The sequence below is a fragment of the Diplotaxodon limnothrissa genome, linkage group LG20 (assembly GCF_057381915.1).
Source record: "Diplotaxodon limnothrissa isolate DT_005_m linkage group LG20, D_limnothrissa_male_GT1.1, whole genome shotgun sequence".
Lineage (NCBI taxonomy): Eukaryota > Metazoa > Chordata > Actinopteri > Cichliformes > Cichlidae > Diplotaxodon > Diplotaxodon limnothrissa.
In genome coordinates, this window is record NC_140615.1 from 31,873,194 (window position 1) to 31,889,932 (window position 16,739).

General features: G+C 38.1%; 1 protein-coding gene across 2 annotated transcripts; it reads left to right on the forward strand.

Annotated features, from left to right (window-relative positions):
* Positions 1 to 657: 657 nt before the first annotated feature.
* Positions 658 to 13,834, forward strand: tmbim6 (transmembrane BAX inhibitor motif containing 6). 2 transcript variants are annotated; one of them, XM_085344708.1, is made up of 10 exons: positions 658 to 906; positions 3,152 to 3,255; positions 3,361 to 3,469; positions 7,514 to 7,634; positions 7,722 to 7,770; positions 7,917 to 8,014; positions 10,373 to 10,452; positions 10,548 to 10,648; positions 11,601 to 11,676; positions 12,839 to 13,834. In XM_085344708.1, exons 2-10 carry the CDS (start codon positions 3,200 to 3,202, stop codon positions 12,860 to 12,862), a joined length of 714 nt encoding a protein of 237 aa, XP_085200834.1. In that variant the 5' UTR covers positions 658 to 906; positions 3,152 to 3,199; the 3' UTR covers positions 12,863 to 13,834. The 2 variants fall into 2 exon arrangements, with proteins under 2 accessions (XP_085200834.1, XP_085200833.1); XM_085344707.1 differs by having other exon boundaries at positions 659 to 906; positions 3,147 to 3,255; positions 12,839 to 13,833.
* The last annotated feature ends 2,905 nt before the right edge of the window (positions 13,835 to 16,739 follow it).

The window sequence follows — 16,739 nt, forward strand, 5'->3', positions numbered from 1 at the left end:
ACTTAAAAAGAAATAACATAATAAAGATGATACAGGCTTTTGTGGACTATTTAATTTAGGATTTTTCTTAAATGGATAAAGCGAAAGAAAGAATTTAAAGCTTAATTGGGAACTAATTTACACGTCGAAACATTTCATTGACCAAAATTAATGTTTAGTGGAAGCTACTTCAAGTATTAAATTTAATAAATATTTAAGATGTAACCATAAAGAAACACATTTTTTGCACATTTTTCTTTTCTTTTGCAGAGCTTAACAACTAAGTAACTTATACAATACAAAGTGCTATATTTTTGTCATTATAAACTATTATTGCATAGGCTACTTTTGGTATAATGACTAAAACATAAGTGAAAATATTTCACATGTTGCATGCAGTTGCACCATTCGTCATGACTGATATCTCGGTCATATCATCGAACTTATATTTACACTCTTATATCCTCCTTATTTCGGTTTGATTAGAAACCGTTGAGACGGTTAAGTGGTTTCTTTACAGCGTTTATTTTGTGATCAAACAAACGTTGTTTTTACAGCACTAAAGACGCTTTGCTGATGATATCAGTTACATTTTGTGTCGGCCATTTTAGGTGCACCGGTGACATTCTTCGATGACAAACCAGGCAGTGCAGCATAATATAAATGTTATTCGAAAGTGAAGAGAAAATAACTTGTAACGTTTAATGTTTTTGAAAAAAAGAATTCATAATTACAAACAGCTAGTTGGCTCATTAAATCGCATTAGATAGCCGGTGATATGTCGTACTTTCGACCTCGCTGCGCGTGACTGGACTACAATCTTCTGGGCGTTTCCATGGTGACATCAGCAGGCTGACACGTACGGTTTTGTTTTAGAAAAAAACTTAACTGTAAAGCAGAGAAAAGGAAACAGCTCGTAACAGAGAGGTAAGTAATATGCAGGTACAAATGCAACCGTTTTGTGCTTATCGTTTTGTCGTGTTAACTGGGGCTGAAAATAACCGAAGAAAGAAGGGAGACGTCGAACTGTGTCGTTAGCTCGCCAGGCTTCTTGTTATTTGATGGGTACTGGCTAGCAGCGTTAGCTATTAATACATTCCCAGGCGTCTGCTTTTTGGCTGTCTGGTGCTCAGCTATCGTGTCGAATGGCTTATTCTCGTATTTCTGTAAGAATAAGTAGTTCAAGCAGTCACCATGCTTCCCGAATCGGAGGCATGGCGACTACTAAACAGGTTGTTAGCATGTTTGTGTGCTAGTTATGGCATAAAGCTTGACATTTAAAGCTAACCTGTTGTGTAACTTCATCAAAGTAGACTACGCACTTCTAATCTTCTGTGTGAATTTCCTTAATAATGAAAGTAAGAATCACATTATTTTCATAGTTTAGACTCCCAGTTGCTAAATTAAAGGTTTAGATTTGCTGGAAAATAAAGAGTATGGGGTTCGTAGAAAGGCCCTTGTCATTGTTCTAATGTTACTATTCATGTTATAGTGATAACGAAATCGCCCTATGTATGAAATTTTAGTGTGAGACGCTTGTATAGCTGTTGAAATTGCTGCAATGTAAAGGTACATACCTCACTCTGAGTTGCTCAGTCACTTTCATTAAAACTTTGAGTTGTTTCTCTACAACTTTAGACACCGACAACAGCTTCACGATACACAGCTCTTTTCAAAAAGCAAATTACTTTTGTGAAACTGAAATAATTATGCTTTTGCACCAGTGCATTACATGCAAGCAACCAGATATTAAGTTTTAAACTCAATAAGTTGGCAATATTTAAAAATGCTAATTTGTTGGTTCAAAAAGTTAGGGTAAGCTTAATTTAAGAATGTTGTGCTGTGCTATCTTATACTGATTGTGCATTGCTAAAGAGAGAGAAAACACACGGACTTAAGGGTATGAGAATGTAAACATAAAGCAATATTCTGAGGTGCTTTTTAATTTTAAAGGATCTTCACAAAACCTTAGTTTAGCAAATTAAACTTATAACTACTAAAACTACTAGAAGAAAATATAAATATGGATATCTGAAGTATTTTTTTTTTTAAGAAAAGTAAGAGAAATTGTACACAACACATATCTCTCACTTTGTTTTGAGACTGATCAGGTTTTTGTCATGTGTCCTATACACTGCACAGTTTGACAGATTTAACATTTTTAAATGTAATTTTACTTGATAGGTGTGATGCACTTTAACACAGTTCCTACACAGAGCATGAAACTGATGTGCTGCAGTTTAGCTATCTCAGCTTTTTTAGCATATCTGTGCCCCATACACCACAGTTACAGTTAGACTGATTGCACCATTCATGTAGGTTACTGCAAAATAACATTTACAGTAGCCTGTAAATGCAGTAAGAGTACATCAAGTGAAACTTGGGAAATGCATGACATAAGGAAAGGATGGATAAAATGCATTAAAATCTGAGACCAAAATGTACTTTATCCAATAAACTGATCATAATTATGAATAAAAAATGTAACACAGTATCACAACTGAAATAATAATGGATAAATACCCATGTGAGTCACATTATTTAGAAATATTAAAATTATGTAGTCATTTAAACAAGAGTGCACAATTGTTGGCATTCTTGTGCTTTTACGGTGTAGTAGTAGTTTTGTGTATGAAGGCCCAAGAAGATTACATTCAAGTTTTTAATTAAAAGAAGAACAAAGTGTGGTATTCTGCGCATAAAAATACCTTTAAAACTGATCTTAGTACATGCATTCTTAATCTCCTCAAAAACAAAAGTGCACCTACACAATTGAGCTAAATCTCCCAATCCTTACAGGTTTCGGAATAACACATTGCATGCTGTGTTGCCTTGTTGTAGGCAGCGAGAAAAGTACTGGGGTGCTGTGTCTGAGTGTGAAGAAGTAAGTTGTGTTATAAAATTAGAAACTGAGTGTAAAGAGGAGAAGGGTTTGGCACACTTGGTGAATATTTTGGCTGCAAGTGTTAGTGGCATCAGTAATCACCGTTACTATTTAAACATTCAGAGAAAACTGCAAAGATATACCCAGTTTCTTTCCACTAATCATTAACAAATGGTTGCACTTGTACTACCTGCTCCAGGCTTACAGTCATCATGATAGAGGAGTTTTTACTCTTACTGTTTTAAGTGGAGCAGAAGTTTAATTTACGTTCATATCTGTTAAGAGAAGACAGCGTTTCATCAGAAGTCTCATCAGATCTCAGTCCCTGATTTCACCATGAACGTGTTTGACCGCAGCATCAACATTGATGCCCTCTTCAAGTTCTCCCAAATGTACGTAAACAATTTATGTGGTAATGAAACGGTCGTCATGGTCTGCTTTTTAACTTGCCCTTTCATCACTCATGCCTCGTTCATGTATTATCCCTCTTCCTGCAGATCTCATTCCACCCAGGTGCACTTGAAGAATGTGTACTCAAGCTTGGCAGTTTGTATGTTTGTGGCCGCTGCCGGCTCCTATGTCCATGTCGTCACACGCCTCTTTCAGGTAAGCATAACGAGATGCCGCTTGGCCTAGCTGTACATGTACCTGTAGATGGTCTCCTACAGGAAAGTTTGTTTTATCCTCCTATGCTAATATAATTAACATAAATTGTACCTATCTAGGATCTGAAACTATCAATCTCAGATATTCAGTATATCACTATGCAATATCTTTTACATGTCAGATTAATAAAAAATATATTTGGTTACAGCTAAATAGAAGGGTACTCTGTCTTTATGTAAAACAAAGGAAAAAAAGTAGTCCTAGTACTGACAGCACTTTTATTTTCTAAATATTTTATTTTATAAATGTTGCCTTATAAAGGTCTGCAGCACTTCATTATATGGATGCTGATCTCCACAGTGACCCTAAATCAAACACAGTCACACAGCTAAGGTGGGAAGTTAGTCCAACAAAGACCAGCTAAACTTTCATTACTGATATTTATTTATTTCATGTGATTATTATTATTATTATTATTATTATTATTATTGATGACAAGCTCAAAATTTGTTGCACAAATTTCTCTGGGGATGTTCTGCTGTTCTTCGGGCACATTTTAAGCTCTTTTTTTTGTCCTCTGTTTCTCTTTAAAACACCCCAAAGGTGTTTGCTACTGGATTTGAGTGAGGTAACATGTGTCCATTCTGCTACAGTCTACTTCCTCTGTTAGTTGTCTGCAGCCAGGCAGGCAAGTTGTCACCCAGTATTTTTGGTATTCCTAACAGGCATACCTGTAACCATCCATAAATCCAGACTTTTCCAATACTCCTCAGGCTTCTTTTTATATTCATTGCATTTTTTAAATTCTTGGATGTCATCTAAAGCAGCGGTCACCAACCTTTTTTTGCGCCATGGACCGGTTTATGTCCGACAACATTTTCACGGACCGGCCTTTAAGGTGTTGTGGATAAATACAGCAAAATAAAACCAGTATCGGTACAAAAAGATGGGTTGGGGACCGCTGATCTGAAGAGAATAACATTATGCAGTCACTTTCATGCTCTGTCATAGAAAGTGTTTTTCTCCCTCTGATAATCCTCCTGCCAAGCCTGAAGCACAAGGGTCAGATTGTGCAAGCACTCGGTCAGTGACATTGTGGTAGTAGGAAAGACATCCGAGCTCAACTAGTGGCCTATTCTGTACTTTGTGATTACTGCTTCAGCTATGTTCTGACTGATTTCTAGTTGTTAACAGAACTTCATGTGTCCCCTTTTCCTCTTTTATGAAGAGCTTGCAATCAAGTTTCAATTCCTCAAAGTTCTTTCACATGTGGAGCTGTGATGCAGACAGCCCATGTGTCCAAACCTAGAAAGCTCTGGAACAACCTATTTCATAATCATATTTATTCATTAAGGCTGATTGAGCCCATGATTTTCAGTGAGTTGTGTTTCAATAATCAACATTTTCTAACTTGTGTGAAGTAATCATAGGTGTAGCCTATTTTGAAGCCTGTATTTCCAGTGTAGTGTGTCTCTCCCTTCACCCTGGATCATCGAGTGGTGTTGGATGACTTTGCGTGATGAGTCTTTCCTTCATCAAAAACAAGCGGCTCATGATAGGTACTGATGTTGGCGTAACAGAAAGTTACAAATATTTATGTTCTGGCATCAAACTGGTTTAAATGCAGTGAAGATGTTTCAATAGTCCATCAGAGAGGAAATTCAGTTCCCTCAACTGAGTAAGTAATTCTTTTTATAGAACTATAAAAGAAGTATTTGGAAGTATATAAATCTGTATTTTAGTTTTTGCATTACTGCTTGGTTCACAAACCTAAATCTGTCAAAACAATCATCAGTCAGTAAAAAAGAAAAATAGGCGTGGCAGTCTCATGAAAATGAGTAAGATCTCAGGTACGACTCAGGCCATGTTTGTCATTTATAACAGGCACGTCTTCACGTCTTGTACCCACGCTCACACAGGAAGCGGCTTCAAGCAGCCACAGGCAAAATAACCACTGACAATGCAAAGTAGCCGGGTCCCAGGTGAGGTGAGGAATTGAAGCCACTGCTATTAAGAGCACATGATTGCAGTGATTTCCCCCCCATTTCCATTCCCTTATTTTGTGAATTCGTGTTGCAAAACAAATTTCCACAAGGAAAGTAAATGTGACCAAAAGGCCTGCGTTTGCATTGTTTTTGGCAGACCTGAGGGAAAGTTATGGAAATCCAGCCTGCTCAGATACTATGGAGCCCAAAAAGCCAGCTGATTGGGTGGTTTGAGCAGGAAAGAGGAGGCACAGTTCAACACAAAGAGGATGTTGGGGGGGGGGGGGGACATCAGACATAAAGTAAATAAGTGGGCCAATTTAAAAAGACAAACAGTGGCTGCAGTGGACAGTTTTCATTGTTTAAACACTTGGTTTCACTTCGCGAAAAAGTTCTTTCGCTATTATGTCTTCTGTCCACAGCATGACCAAGAATAGCCCACATTACTGGTTGTTCCACATATTTTTATGCCCTCCAAGTCACAGTACACAACTACAATATGTACAACTAACATACCAGACATGTTGAGCATGACATCTTTGTTTTTGATTATTCATTTAACTTTACAAGTAACTTCCCAAGTTTTGATGCAGTTTCAACCAGTCTGTCATTTAACTGATTATTGCACAGAGATGTACTCACTTGTGTTGTGTAGTGTTTTTACTGGACAGAATAACACCAAATACTGACAGCTTTTCTTCAGCAAGTCTGCTGCTGAGGTGGCTTGTTTGAGATGTAGTTTTCTACTAATACGATTTTGTTCTGCTCTTTCTTTGTTTTGATTTGGTTTGTTTTTTGTTTTTTTTCCATTACATTTGAAATTCAGGTAGTTTCCAGAGTAAGTTTGACAGTTTCGGTTTTGTTTTTAATGTTCGAAAAGTTTTACTTTCGATTGTGTTTGTCAAGGGGAAGATTTTATAGCTTCAGAATGAATAAAACAGGACAAACAGATCACATTTTAAAAGTCTCAATAGGTAGACAAGGCTTCTCAAAGTGACAAATACTAAGACTAAAGAAATTTCCTTTATATTTGTTTTATTAAGTCAGTAAGAACATAATAGTCTTTGTTTGTTTTTTATCAGGTTTTTATTCCAGTTCAGTTACCTAAAATACTTCTTAAAGCTTGATTTAACTATAATAACCTTGATCCTGACCTTATTCTCACAGTAGCAGATTATGGTTGTTTACACCATCATGTGCTGCTGTAGATGATGGTGTAAACAACAGGTGGTATTTACTGTCTAACAGATTTTTTTTCTCCCCTTAAGGTTTAAATACTGTGAGAAACCTTGGTTGTATTTGTTTTTTGTTGTTGTGGGGTTTTTTGGTTTTTTTTCCTCTTTGTGAAGTATAGAAGGTCATCGATGGTCATTTACAGTGAGCATTATCACCACTAAGCCACTCAGCACATACTTTGAAGCTTAGTCACCTCTATCCCATGTTTGATGTGATAACAACAACAGCTTTTAGAAGAAAATGGGGGGGGAGTCTCACCATTCATCAGCCATCTTAGATTAAGTCTGAGCAGGGCTTTTAAGCCACTATTTAAGTTAATTGGGACAGCCAATTTTAAAAGTTATTACTGGGAGTCAAAAGTCAAATCTAAATTAAAAGAGGTAAGTGTCTCTGTAGTTATTTGGTAGCAAGACTTGGACGTAAAGACTGAAAGACGTAGGTGACAAATTGGAAGGAGCACAGACATTTAAAACCACTGGCAATAAAGAAGTCCAGACGCTTTTCTTTGCAAGCTCCTTTGACTACGATGACCTGGATGACTGAGAACCTTCACAGACACTGGCAATAACCATGAAAGAAAATCATGCACACATGAAGAGACACCATAGAGCAAATGGCCATAACAGAAGCATTTATTGCGCATCACAACTCTGCAGGTGCATTTCAGATAATGCTCGTACAATGGGTCAAAATACATGTCTGTAATTTGAATCTGAATTTTTATATAAGTAGTTTATTAACACCTTGTAGCTTTTTTTAAAATAATGTATTGTCTTGGCCACAGTACTGGTACCTGTGTTTACCCTGTACCCCTGTTTTTTAGGGTGGTGTGCTGTCTGTGCTTGGATCCCTGGGGTTGATGTTCTGGCTTGCCATGACCCCCCACAACCCTGAGACAGAGAAGAAGAGACTGGCTATCCTCGCAGGATTTGCCTTCCTCACAGGTAAGTTCACAATGTGTTACTGTTTGTGTGCTCAGAGGTGAATGGTCTGTAATTATGCAAAAGCCTAACACAGTGTTTACTCACCAGGTGTTGGCCTTGGACCCACACTGGACTTTGTCATCTCTGTCAATCCGAGGTAAGTGACAGATTAAACTTTGTCTGCTAACAGCTCAGTGAGTGAAAGTTAGTCACATAAATCTGAACCTCTTTATGCAGCTCTAAGCAAACCAAAGAGTCAATAAAGAACATATTATTTATTTGTCCTGGTATTCTTCTCCTCAGTATCATTGTGACTGCCTTCATGGGAACCTCTGTGATTTTCATCTGCTTCACTCTCAGCGCCCTCTACGCCAAACGCAGGACCTACCTGTTCCTTGGAGGTAATTGTGCTATCTGCCACCCATAACTAAGACAGTTTACATCAGTTTTTGTCCATAAGACAGATTATAATTATTGTAAACTCAGGGTTCACGCTGTAGTTTGTGGATCCAAAAACAGATTAAAAAAAAGACCCCTCTGTATGTTTCATTTAGTCACAAATTAATTCACAAGTTTAAGTATTCGAGTTAAAAACAGCCCAGTGAAAGATTTTTGTTTTTTAATATTCACAAATATACTTGAGAAATAATAAAAAAAAAGCAAAACCAAAGCACAAAAAATACAACTATCATTTTAGGTGGTTTTATTTAATTTTTTTTATATTTAGTCATCTGATATTAGAAAGTTTAAACAAATACTAGATGATATAAAATCCACAAACTCTATACCTGGTAGCTACTGAATGAGTTCAGGCAGAAACGGTGCTTATATATTCCTGGCATACCTTCTTCTCATTACTGCTAAATACCCTCTAAAAATTGTATTTATTTATCTATTTATTTATTTTTAAATCAGCCAATTAAATACAAATGAAACCCCTCAAATGATATTCGCTGCCCTGATCTGGAAAAACCTTTGTACAAGATCTCCAGTTTACTCTCCCCCCCCCCATCCTCCACCCCCCTAAGAACACCATTTGCATTATTTTAAAATACACCAAATTGTTAAAGTGACAAAACTGACGGACTGAGCAGTCAGGGAAATAAAAGCAATCAACCCAGCCTAAATCTATTACAGTTTTAGGCTATGTCTACACTAGCCCAGATAAATTTGAAAACGTTGTATACGTCTGAAAACGCTCCGCGTCCACACTATTGTTTTAATTTGTTTTCACAGAGTTGTTCATCCACATTGAAACGGCCAAAAATGCTTACGTTAGAGTACTGCGCAAGTACTGCCCTATTTCTGTCTGCCGTTTATTTACTTTCCGGCTCTTTGAAACATCGTGGCAAAATGTTAAGGAAAAGCACCGAGTTTTTAAAATGGACTAACAATGAGGTGTTGTTGCTGCGAGTAACACAAAGGTGCAAAGTTGCAAAAGCGAGTGAGAATTAAAGAATTTGAAGAAAAGCTATGTGGAGCATGTGCAAACTGATATTAATCTTTAATGCGGCTGTCACAATTGAGAGCAAACAAAACAACTGCTGTGTAATGCCCTCCGCTATCTTAGTTTAATTGGTCACATGACTGCATCACATGACTAAAATGTGTCATCGTTTTCGAAAAGGCTCCGGGTTTGCTGTCAACACTGTGACGTGAAAACGGCGTTTTCAAAACGCTCCGTTTTCCTTGACCCAAAACACCGTCTCAGTGTGGACGGGAGGCCAAAACGGAGAGAAAAAGATGTGTTTTCAAGCTAAAACGTATTAGTGTGGACATGGCTTTAATCTCAGTTCAGTTTTGGCAGCAGTGAACTTTCCCTAAGAGCACAAATTCACTCACTCGTCAGTGCAGCTGAAACCAAAGTGAGTAAAAGTGCAATAAGAAAGTCTGTCTGGAGCTGATAAAACTTACAGGTTCACTTACAGCATAGGTGTCAAACTCTGGCCCGCGGGCCAAATTTGGCCCGCAGCCTAATTACATTTGGCCCGCGAAGCCATACCAAATTACTATTAGAGCTGGCCTACTGGTATTATACAGTTAATATATATTGTTTAGTATTAAGCTTTGCTTGTTCCATATTCAGTTTTTCAGCAAAACTTGTTTGAGTCCATAAGAAAAGATTCATTCTTATATCTAGAGGAAGATTTTTTTTTTTCAATAAATATTAGCGTTAGCCCGCGACTTTGTTCCAGTTTTGAATTTTGGCCCACTGTGTATTTGAGTTTGACACCCCTGACTTACAGAAATCTTGTAGGTGTGTTTGTCTCTAGATTTCTCACCTGGGCCAGTTTCAGCTTTCCATTCTTTTCAAACTGTTGGAGCGTTTACCTCTATAATCCAGAAATCTCTGAGCTCCAGTACATCTGTATTGTTAGCAGTAAAAACTAACATGATTGTACAACAGTGACAACAGTGAGCATAAGCTAGGTTTTAGACAGGCTTTACACCCAAAACACCCTAATCTGGGCTTAAAACTCTACCAGATGAGGCAGTCGCCCCCTCGCCTGATTTTTGTTTTTGTTCAATTTGCTTTTTCTTTTAAATTATATCTGAAGCTCAACAGAATCGTAAAAGGGTCCGTATAAGTTTAGGAACTGTGTGATGTTTAAGTTACTTAATCATATTAAATAACCAAATAAATAAATTAATAATAAATACAATTTTTCAAAATTTTCTTATATATTCATAAACCCCTGACATTAGCGGTAGCATTATCCAGGAAAAGTGATGCCCAGCTAACCACTTTGTCTCCTCAGGCACACTCATGTCCGGCCTTTCCCTCCTGTTCCTGATGTCTCTGATGAACATGTTCTTTGGATCTATGGTTCTGTTTAAGGTAAGTGAACCAAACAGGGCCATCCACCCTCTGCTAGAAGTTTGATCAGCTGTAAGTGAAAATGTGCCGTTTAACATCGTCATCTTCTCTGACAGGCACACATGTACCTGGGGCTGCTCATCATGTGCGGCTTTGTCCTGTTTGACACTCAGCTCATCATCGAGAAAGCAGAAAACGGGGACAAGGACTACGTCTGGTGAGGAAATGTGCTCACTGCTAGCAAAGTTCCCATGAGCCCTTTATCTGCTGGCCTACATTTCCCTATAACCAAATGCTGTGCAAATGCATCATCCCACAGTGAGCCATACAACTGAGCATCAGTTCTCAAAAAAAGTAATTTGATGCACCACATTGTATTATCAGACGAGCTGGCAGCTCGTTCTACTTGATGATGTTCTTCAGTCGGTCTGACTGTATCTCAACTGACTGATTTCTGTAGCAGAGAGGGAGATTCTCAGTTAGTAGACAACAGTATATTTGACGATGACCCCGAGGCCACGACCAGTTCTGATAAAAGACAGCATAACTCTTATTTGGGTAACTGGTGTGTTGAACAGTCTGTTATATTTAGTGACAAGAGTTGTGCCTGTGGCGGCTGATTAACTGTGACCACAGCCCTCTCTGAGAGGGTGGAGTTTGTTTTTTGGCTGTGCTGACGGAGCTGTGGTCATTTGAGGTACTCCATCTTCAGGACTTTAAGCTGGGCTGTTGGATTGTTGATGGATCAGATGTGTAATGTGAAGAGCTGAGCCGGAAGGCAAAGCTTTGGCTTTATTGATCCATCTTGGTAAATCACCTGGCTCACATTTAGACCAGTTCGACTCATTGCAAAGACTTTGGGTGTAATCACGCTGCTGAAAATGCTGCTTTGTGTTCGCTTTGCATTCACTTTCCAAAAGATTGATGGAGTTTCCTCAGCTTGATAATGGCGATAATGTCCCCCCCAACTGTTTTCCTGCAGTTCATCAGAGCGATTTCTTTTCCAACCAAGAAACCGCCATATCATGTTATGAGGCCACAATCGATCTACTCAGTGCTGAAGATTGATTGATCGGTCTGGGCCTAGAAAAGCTGCATACTGTATGAAAACGCCCAATATGTTTTTACAGTTCAAAAACCACCTCTGAATATCTGTTTTTATTTTTCAGGCACTGTGTGGACTTGTTTCTTGATTTCATCACCATCTTCAGGAAACTGATGGTCATCCTTGCCATGAACGATAAGGTACTGATATTATATGACTGCAAAATACGGTCTTTGAACATTTCCAGGAATGTCTAGTGATGGCTTGTTGTAATAACAAAAGTTGTTTGTGTACATTTTAACAGTTAAAAATACGTAAGGGAGTTTCCCTGACGGTCTAGTCTATTACTCTAAAGCTATAAAGAACTACAAAAGCACTTTAGTTGTTTTGGCTCAGTCCCAAATATACCATCTTGCTGCTGTACAAAGTCATTAGAGCAACAAATGTGTAGTCTTCACTGATGTAAATGGTCTCCATCTTGACTAAAATCATCACTGCTCAGCTGGTTTCACAAACTTATTTGTAAGACCATTTTTGTGAGCTGTTACTACAGAACTTAAACATAAACTGACTTCAAGCTGAAATCCAGTGAAGTATAAAAAGGCTTATTGTTTTTTGGCCTTTTCATGCTTAACAGTAACAGAAATATAAAATATGTTTCATATTTATTTTAAAAAAAAATGCTGATGTTCTAAAAGCCAGTTCACTAAAGTCACACAAAGAGCACATTTTCTTATTTGGCCCTCATGAATTTGAGCTATGCAAATATTTGTGGTTTCATTTGCTGAGGTTTTGAGATATCTGAGAAAGCACCACAGTACAATGACAGGAAATTTTATTAGTGGTCCACAAAAACAGTGAAAACTGAAACTTAGCATTGTGGATTTTCACAAACAGGGTCACAGAGATCTAAACATTCGTAGTGTTAACGTCTTAATTTCAGGAAAAGTTTGTTTTAAAGCTTTTTTTTTTTTTTAGTATTCTTAATTTTAACTTCAGACAGAAGGTACTTGGTACTTTTAATTTTAGTTAACTACACCTTGGACAGTTTTCATTTCACTTTATACTCCAGACACCTGTCTAATAAACTCGCATGCACTCATGAAGAAAATCATGTAATGAAGAAATAAATGCCATACTTGTAGCTGTAACTGTAATTTAAAACTGGGACGTCTGATTGTATCTGAGTGATGACGATACTCGGAGACGGGTAACTAAAAATATTCGGGATCTTCCGTGTGATCAGCGCGGCTCAATATCCTGAGGCTGAAGTGAGACACTCTGTTTCATAATACATAACTACAGCACTCACAACAGCAGCTCGACCAAACTAACTGTCCGTGTTTGTGTTTTTGTTTTCAGGACAAGAAGAAGGAGAAGAAGTAAAGAGTCTTTGAGTAGCAGGAAAAAAAAACAATCAGAAAAGGCACAATTTGCAACGCACTTGGTGCTTTTCACTTTGTCTTCATTTTGAAATTTAACTCCTATGTGGTCTTACATTGTTGAAAATTCTTTGATTTATCATATACTTTTTTTCTAAACTTACAAGGGTTGAATGTAAGTTTATGGTATGGTATGCTCGTCCCATCCTGGCTGTGAATGAATACTTTAACGCTGCAGTGATAACGCTTGGCCTGTAGAGGGGAGCGTTGCCCTATGATTGCTCCCAGAAGCTGAGCGGCACCTAATGAGGATTTTTTCATATTTACTTGTTCTTTAGTGCCATAAATTAACATGATAGGCTCCTTTTTATAGTGGGTCACGTGAGCTTCTGAAACTGATAATTGTAATATTTTATGTAATTTCATTATTTATAGTTTTCCTTGGATCTCTTAAGTGAAATGTTGCCACATATGGTCCCATGGTTTTTGACAGCAGCTCCTCCTTTTCAGAAATTTTCCTCTGATTTGTTTTGCTCCCACGTTTTTTGGTTTTGGGTAAGAGTGAAGAGTGCTAACACTGATTAAAACCCCAGAAGCCTGTCAGACTTGTTATGATCTACACTGAACTCATTCAGAGGGACTCTCAGCCACTTGCTGGTTTGGATTTTGGATTTTGGCCTCATTGAGGAGGAAGAATTGCTGCCATCTGTCCTTTTCTCTTTCATTTTGTTCCTTCAACTTGGATTGACGGGCGAATGATTCAGACCGCTCCCCTTGTAAATCTGTTGTCTAGACAATAGTTTGCCAGATGATGATGTTAACCTGAAAATTTGGCATCTGTATAATTCCTTTTTTTCCTCTTTTTGCCTTTTTTTTTTTTTTTCTTTTCAAAGTGTATACTGTGAAAATTTTATTTTGTTGATGTAAAACTGAAACTAATAATTTGATACATTTGCTCAAATAAATGTGTTGAACGTACTGAGACAAAGTGATTGTGTCTTTATTACAGGCCTCTGTGGTTGTACTCTAATCTATGTAATCTGTACCTGATGTGTTATAGATGTGGGGGCATCTGTGGCTCAGGAGGTAGAGCAGGCCGTCTACTCAGATCCCTGTGTCAAAATATTCTTGGGCAAAATACTGAACCTCGAGTTAGCCCTGATGCATCCACCAGAGTGTGTGTGTTTATGGGAATGCTGGGGAAGCACTGAAGCATAGAAAACAGCAGTTTAGCTTTTAGAAAATGTAAGATTTGGCTTTGAAAATTGTTATTCCAAAGCTTTGAATCCCCCCCTCCCAAAAGGACTTTTCTACTCAGAAAAAACACTTTATACAGCCTACCTCTTTCTATCTACCATCCACACTCTGGTGGGCACACCAGAGGGGAACTTGGGGTTAGTTTTTTGTTCAAGGGTGTTTGGCACACAGACTGGAATCAAACCACCAACCTTCCAATCAGTAGGTGACCTGCTCTACCATCTGCACTACAGCCAATCTGTGAAGCAGAAAGGTTTTGGTGCCCTGAATCTCTCAGTAATAGCACAAGAAACAGCTTTTCGTCACTCATAATAAAACTGTAGCTTTTGTATCTTGCATGATGTGGTACTGATTATTAATTTTTTTTATCGTGTTATGCATTTGCAAATGTTTTTATAATTAATGCTTCAAATATTCAAATATATGTAATTTTTCAAATAAAAAAAGCTAATTCTAATTTTTTATTTGCATAAAATATTCAGAAATAAATTATTGCCTTGATGGGAACTATAGGGGCAGGGATAGCTCAGTAGGTAGAGTGGTTGCCCCATGATCGGAAGGTCGGGGGTTCGATTCCCCTTAACAGCTACCCTGAGGTACCCCTGAGCAAGGTACCGTCCCTACACACTGCTCCCCGGGCGCCCAATGGCTGCCCACTGCTTCACTAAGTGAATGGGTTAAATGCAGAGAGCAATTTCCCCACGGGGCTCAATAAAGTACACTTTCTTTCTTTCTAACATTTGTCCTCAAGCCTGTAAGATGTTAGAGAGATGTTAGGCCCTTTATTCTCAGTAAGATTATCGCTCACCCTAAGGGGACAGTTTAATTTAAAGAATGTAATTTACATATTTTTTCCTCTGCCTTGTAGTGCTGTTTAGCTGTTTATCCATCTAGATTGCTTTGGTGTGACTTACCCAGTTTTTGAGATGTCTGCCTTTTCTTGAGTATAATTTAAATCAATAGTGTTTTCTTTTTGGGGTTCACAGTGTTAAAAAATACATTTGAAAGTCAGCAAAAATGTCCAAAATTATTACCCACTTACTGAAAGAAATCTACAAACATTGTTGTGAGTCATGTCATGGAAGAATTTTAGTGTTAGCTGTATGGCTCACTAACATGGGAGGATGTACACAATAGAAAAGATTCATGGAAGAAACCCGTCGCTTTATCCGTGAGACATAAACATAGTCAAAACATGCTTGTGACAGTCACATGGCTGCAAGCAAGATGTACTGTTTTTGTATCATTGTTGAGTTCTTGGTCAGTGTTGCAGTTACTTCATGAATGTAATCCCTGTGAGCAAAAGGGTCAGGCTTCAGGTTGCTGCAAACACTCTGCTGAGACAGTTTTTTGTACTTTTGGCTCTGTATGATGTCAGTGAGAGTGGGAATTCCTAGTAAGACCATCTGAGGCCCAGAAAGCCCACCGACCTGCTGTCAAATACGTCTTCATTGGTCTGATTTTGAAGCCTTAAAACGAATGTTCTCGCCGTTACAGTCTTTGTGTTTGGAAACTGGATGCGCTGAATAAGAGGTTGATGTGACTAACTCAAAGGTGAACAATTTGTCAATCACAAGTCGTTGATTCAGTTCTTTGTCCTGTTGTATGACTGCATTTGGGCCACGGTTTATTTGTCAGACAGAGAAGAGCACGGCTGACTCGATGACCGCGAGGTGCTGTCCTGTGTCTGCAAAACAGGCCAAAATCATCACCCTCCTACCACCGTGCAACAGTTAGTATGAGCCGCTTGTGCTACTGTGCTGTGTATGACTCGGTGCATCTCCACCAAACATCTCCACTCCAAAGTATTGCGGTTTACTCAAATGCAGCTTTTCAAAGCTAAAGCGTGCTGCCATGCTCTTTTTAGGCATGGCAGCAAACAAGCCGCACTTGTTCAGTCTTTTTCTAATTGTCTTGTCATAAACTTTAAAATGAACACGTTAATTGTGGCCTGTAGAGTCTGAGAAGCAGCTCTTCAGTTTTTTGCAGTTTTGTCTAAATATGGCACTTGGAGAGCGTTTGCTGTGACGTCCACTTCTGGCACGATTGTGGCAACATGTCAACACAAACCTGAATGCTACAGATGAGAAAAACTGCTTGAACTTCTGCTTTCATAGAAGTGCTCACACTCACTGATGATCAGTGAATTTGATTAGCAGAACCTGGCTGGTTACCCTCTATAGAAACAGTAAGGGGGTAATTCGTTTTTCACAGGACTCCACCGAGTTCTATAAAACCTCTTTTTCACAACTGTGCAAATAACACTGCAGATCCAAGTCTGTAAGCTACTACAACCTCATATAGTTACTAAAAAAAAAAAAGACTCAGACAAAACTAAATCAAAACATTTTAATTAGAAAGTTGAAAAACGGCAGTAGGTACATAGGACCTCTATTTTTGCTAGGGAACAAATGGCAATAGAGATGATGCAACACAAAATATGAAGATAACCTACTAAGCGAGGAAACTGCAGTTTTCACAGAAAGATTACAAAAAAAAGATGACTGCAAATGATGAACATTTAAAATAAATAAATAATAGAAATACATATTCATTGAATAGTGTAGCCATTTCTCTTATCTATGTTATTATTGCTGGTATATATTACCTTTAAATGTATTATG

Coding starts and splice junctions, on each gene's coding strand:
- tmbim6 (XM_085344708.1), top strand. CDS start 3,200: ATGAACGTGTTTGACCGCAGCATCAACATTGATGCCCTCTTCAAGTTC. Junction 7,771..7,916: donor GTCATCTCTGTCAATCCGAG/GTAAGTGACAGA, acceptor TCTTCTCCTCAG/TATCATTGTGACTGCCTTCA. Junction 10,453..10,547: donor GATCTATGGTTCTGTTTAAG/GTAAGTGAACCA, acceptor CTTCTCTGACAG/GCACACATGTACCTGGGGCT.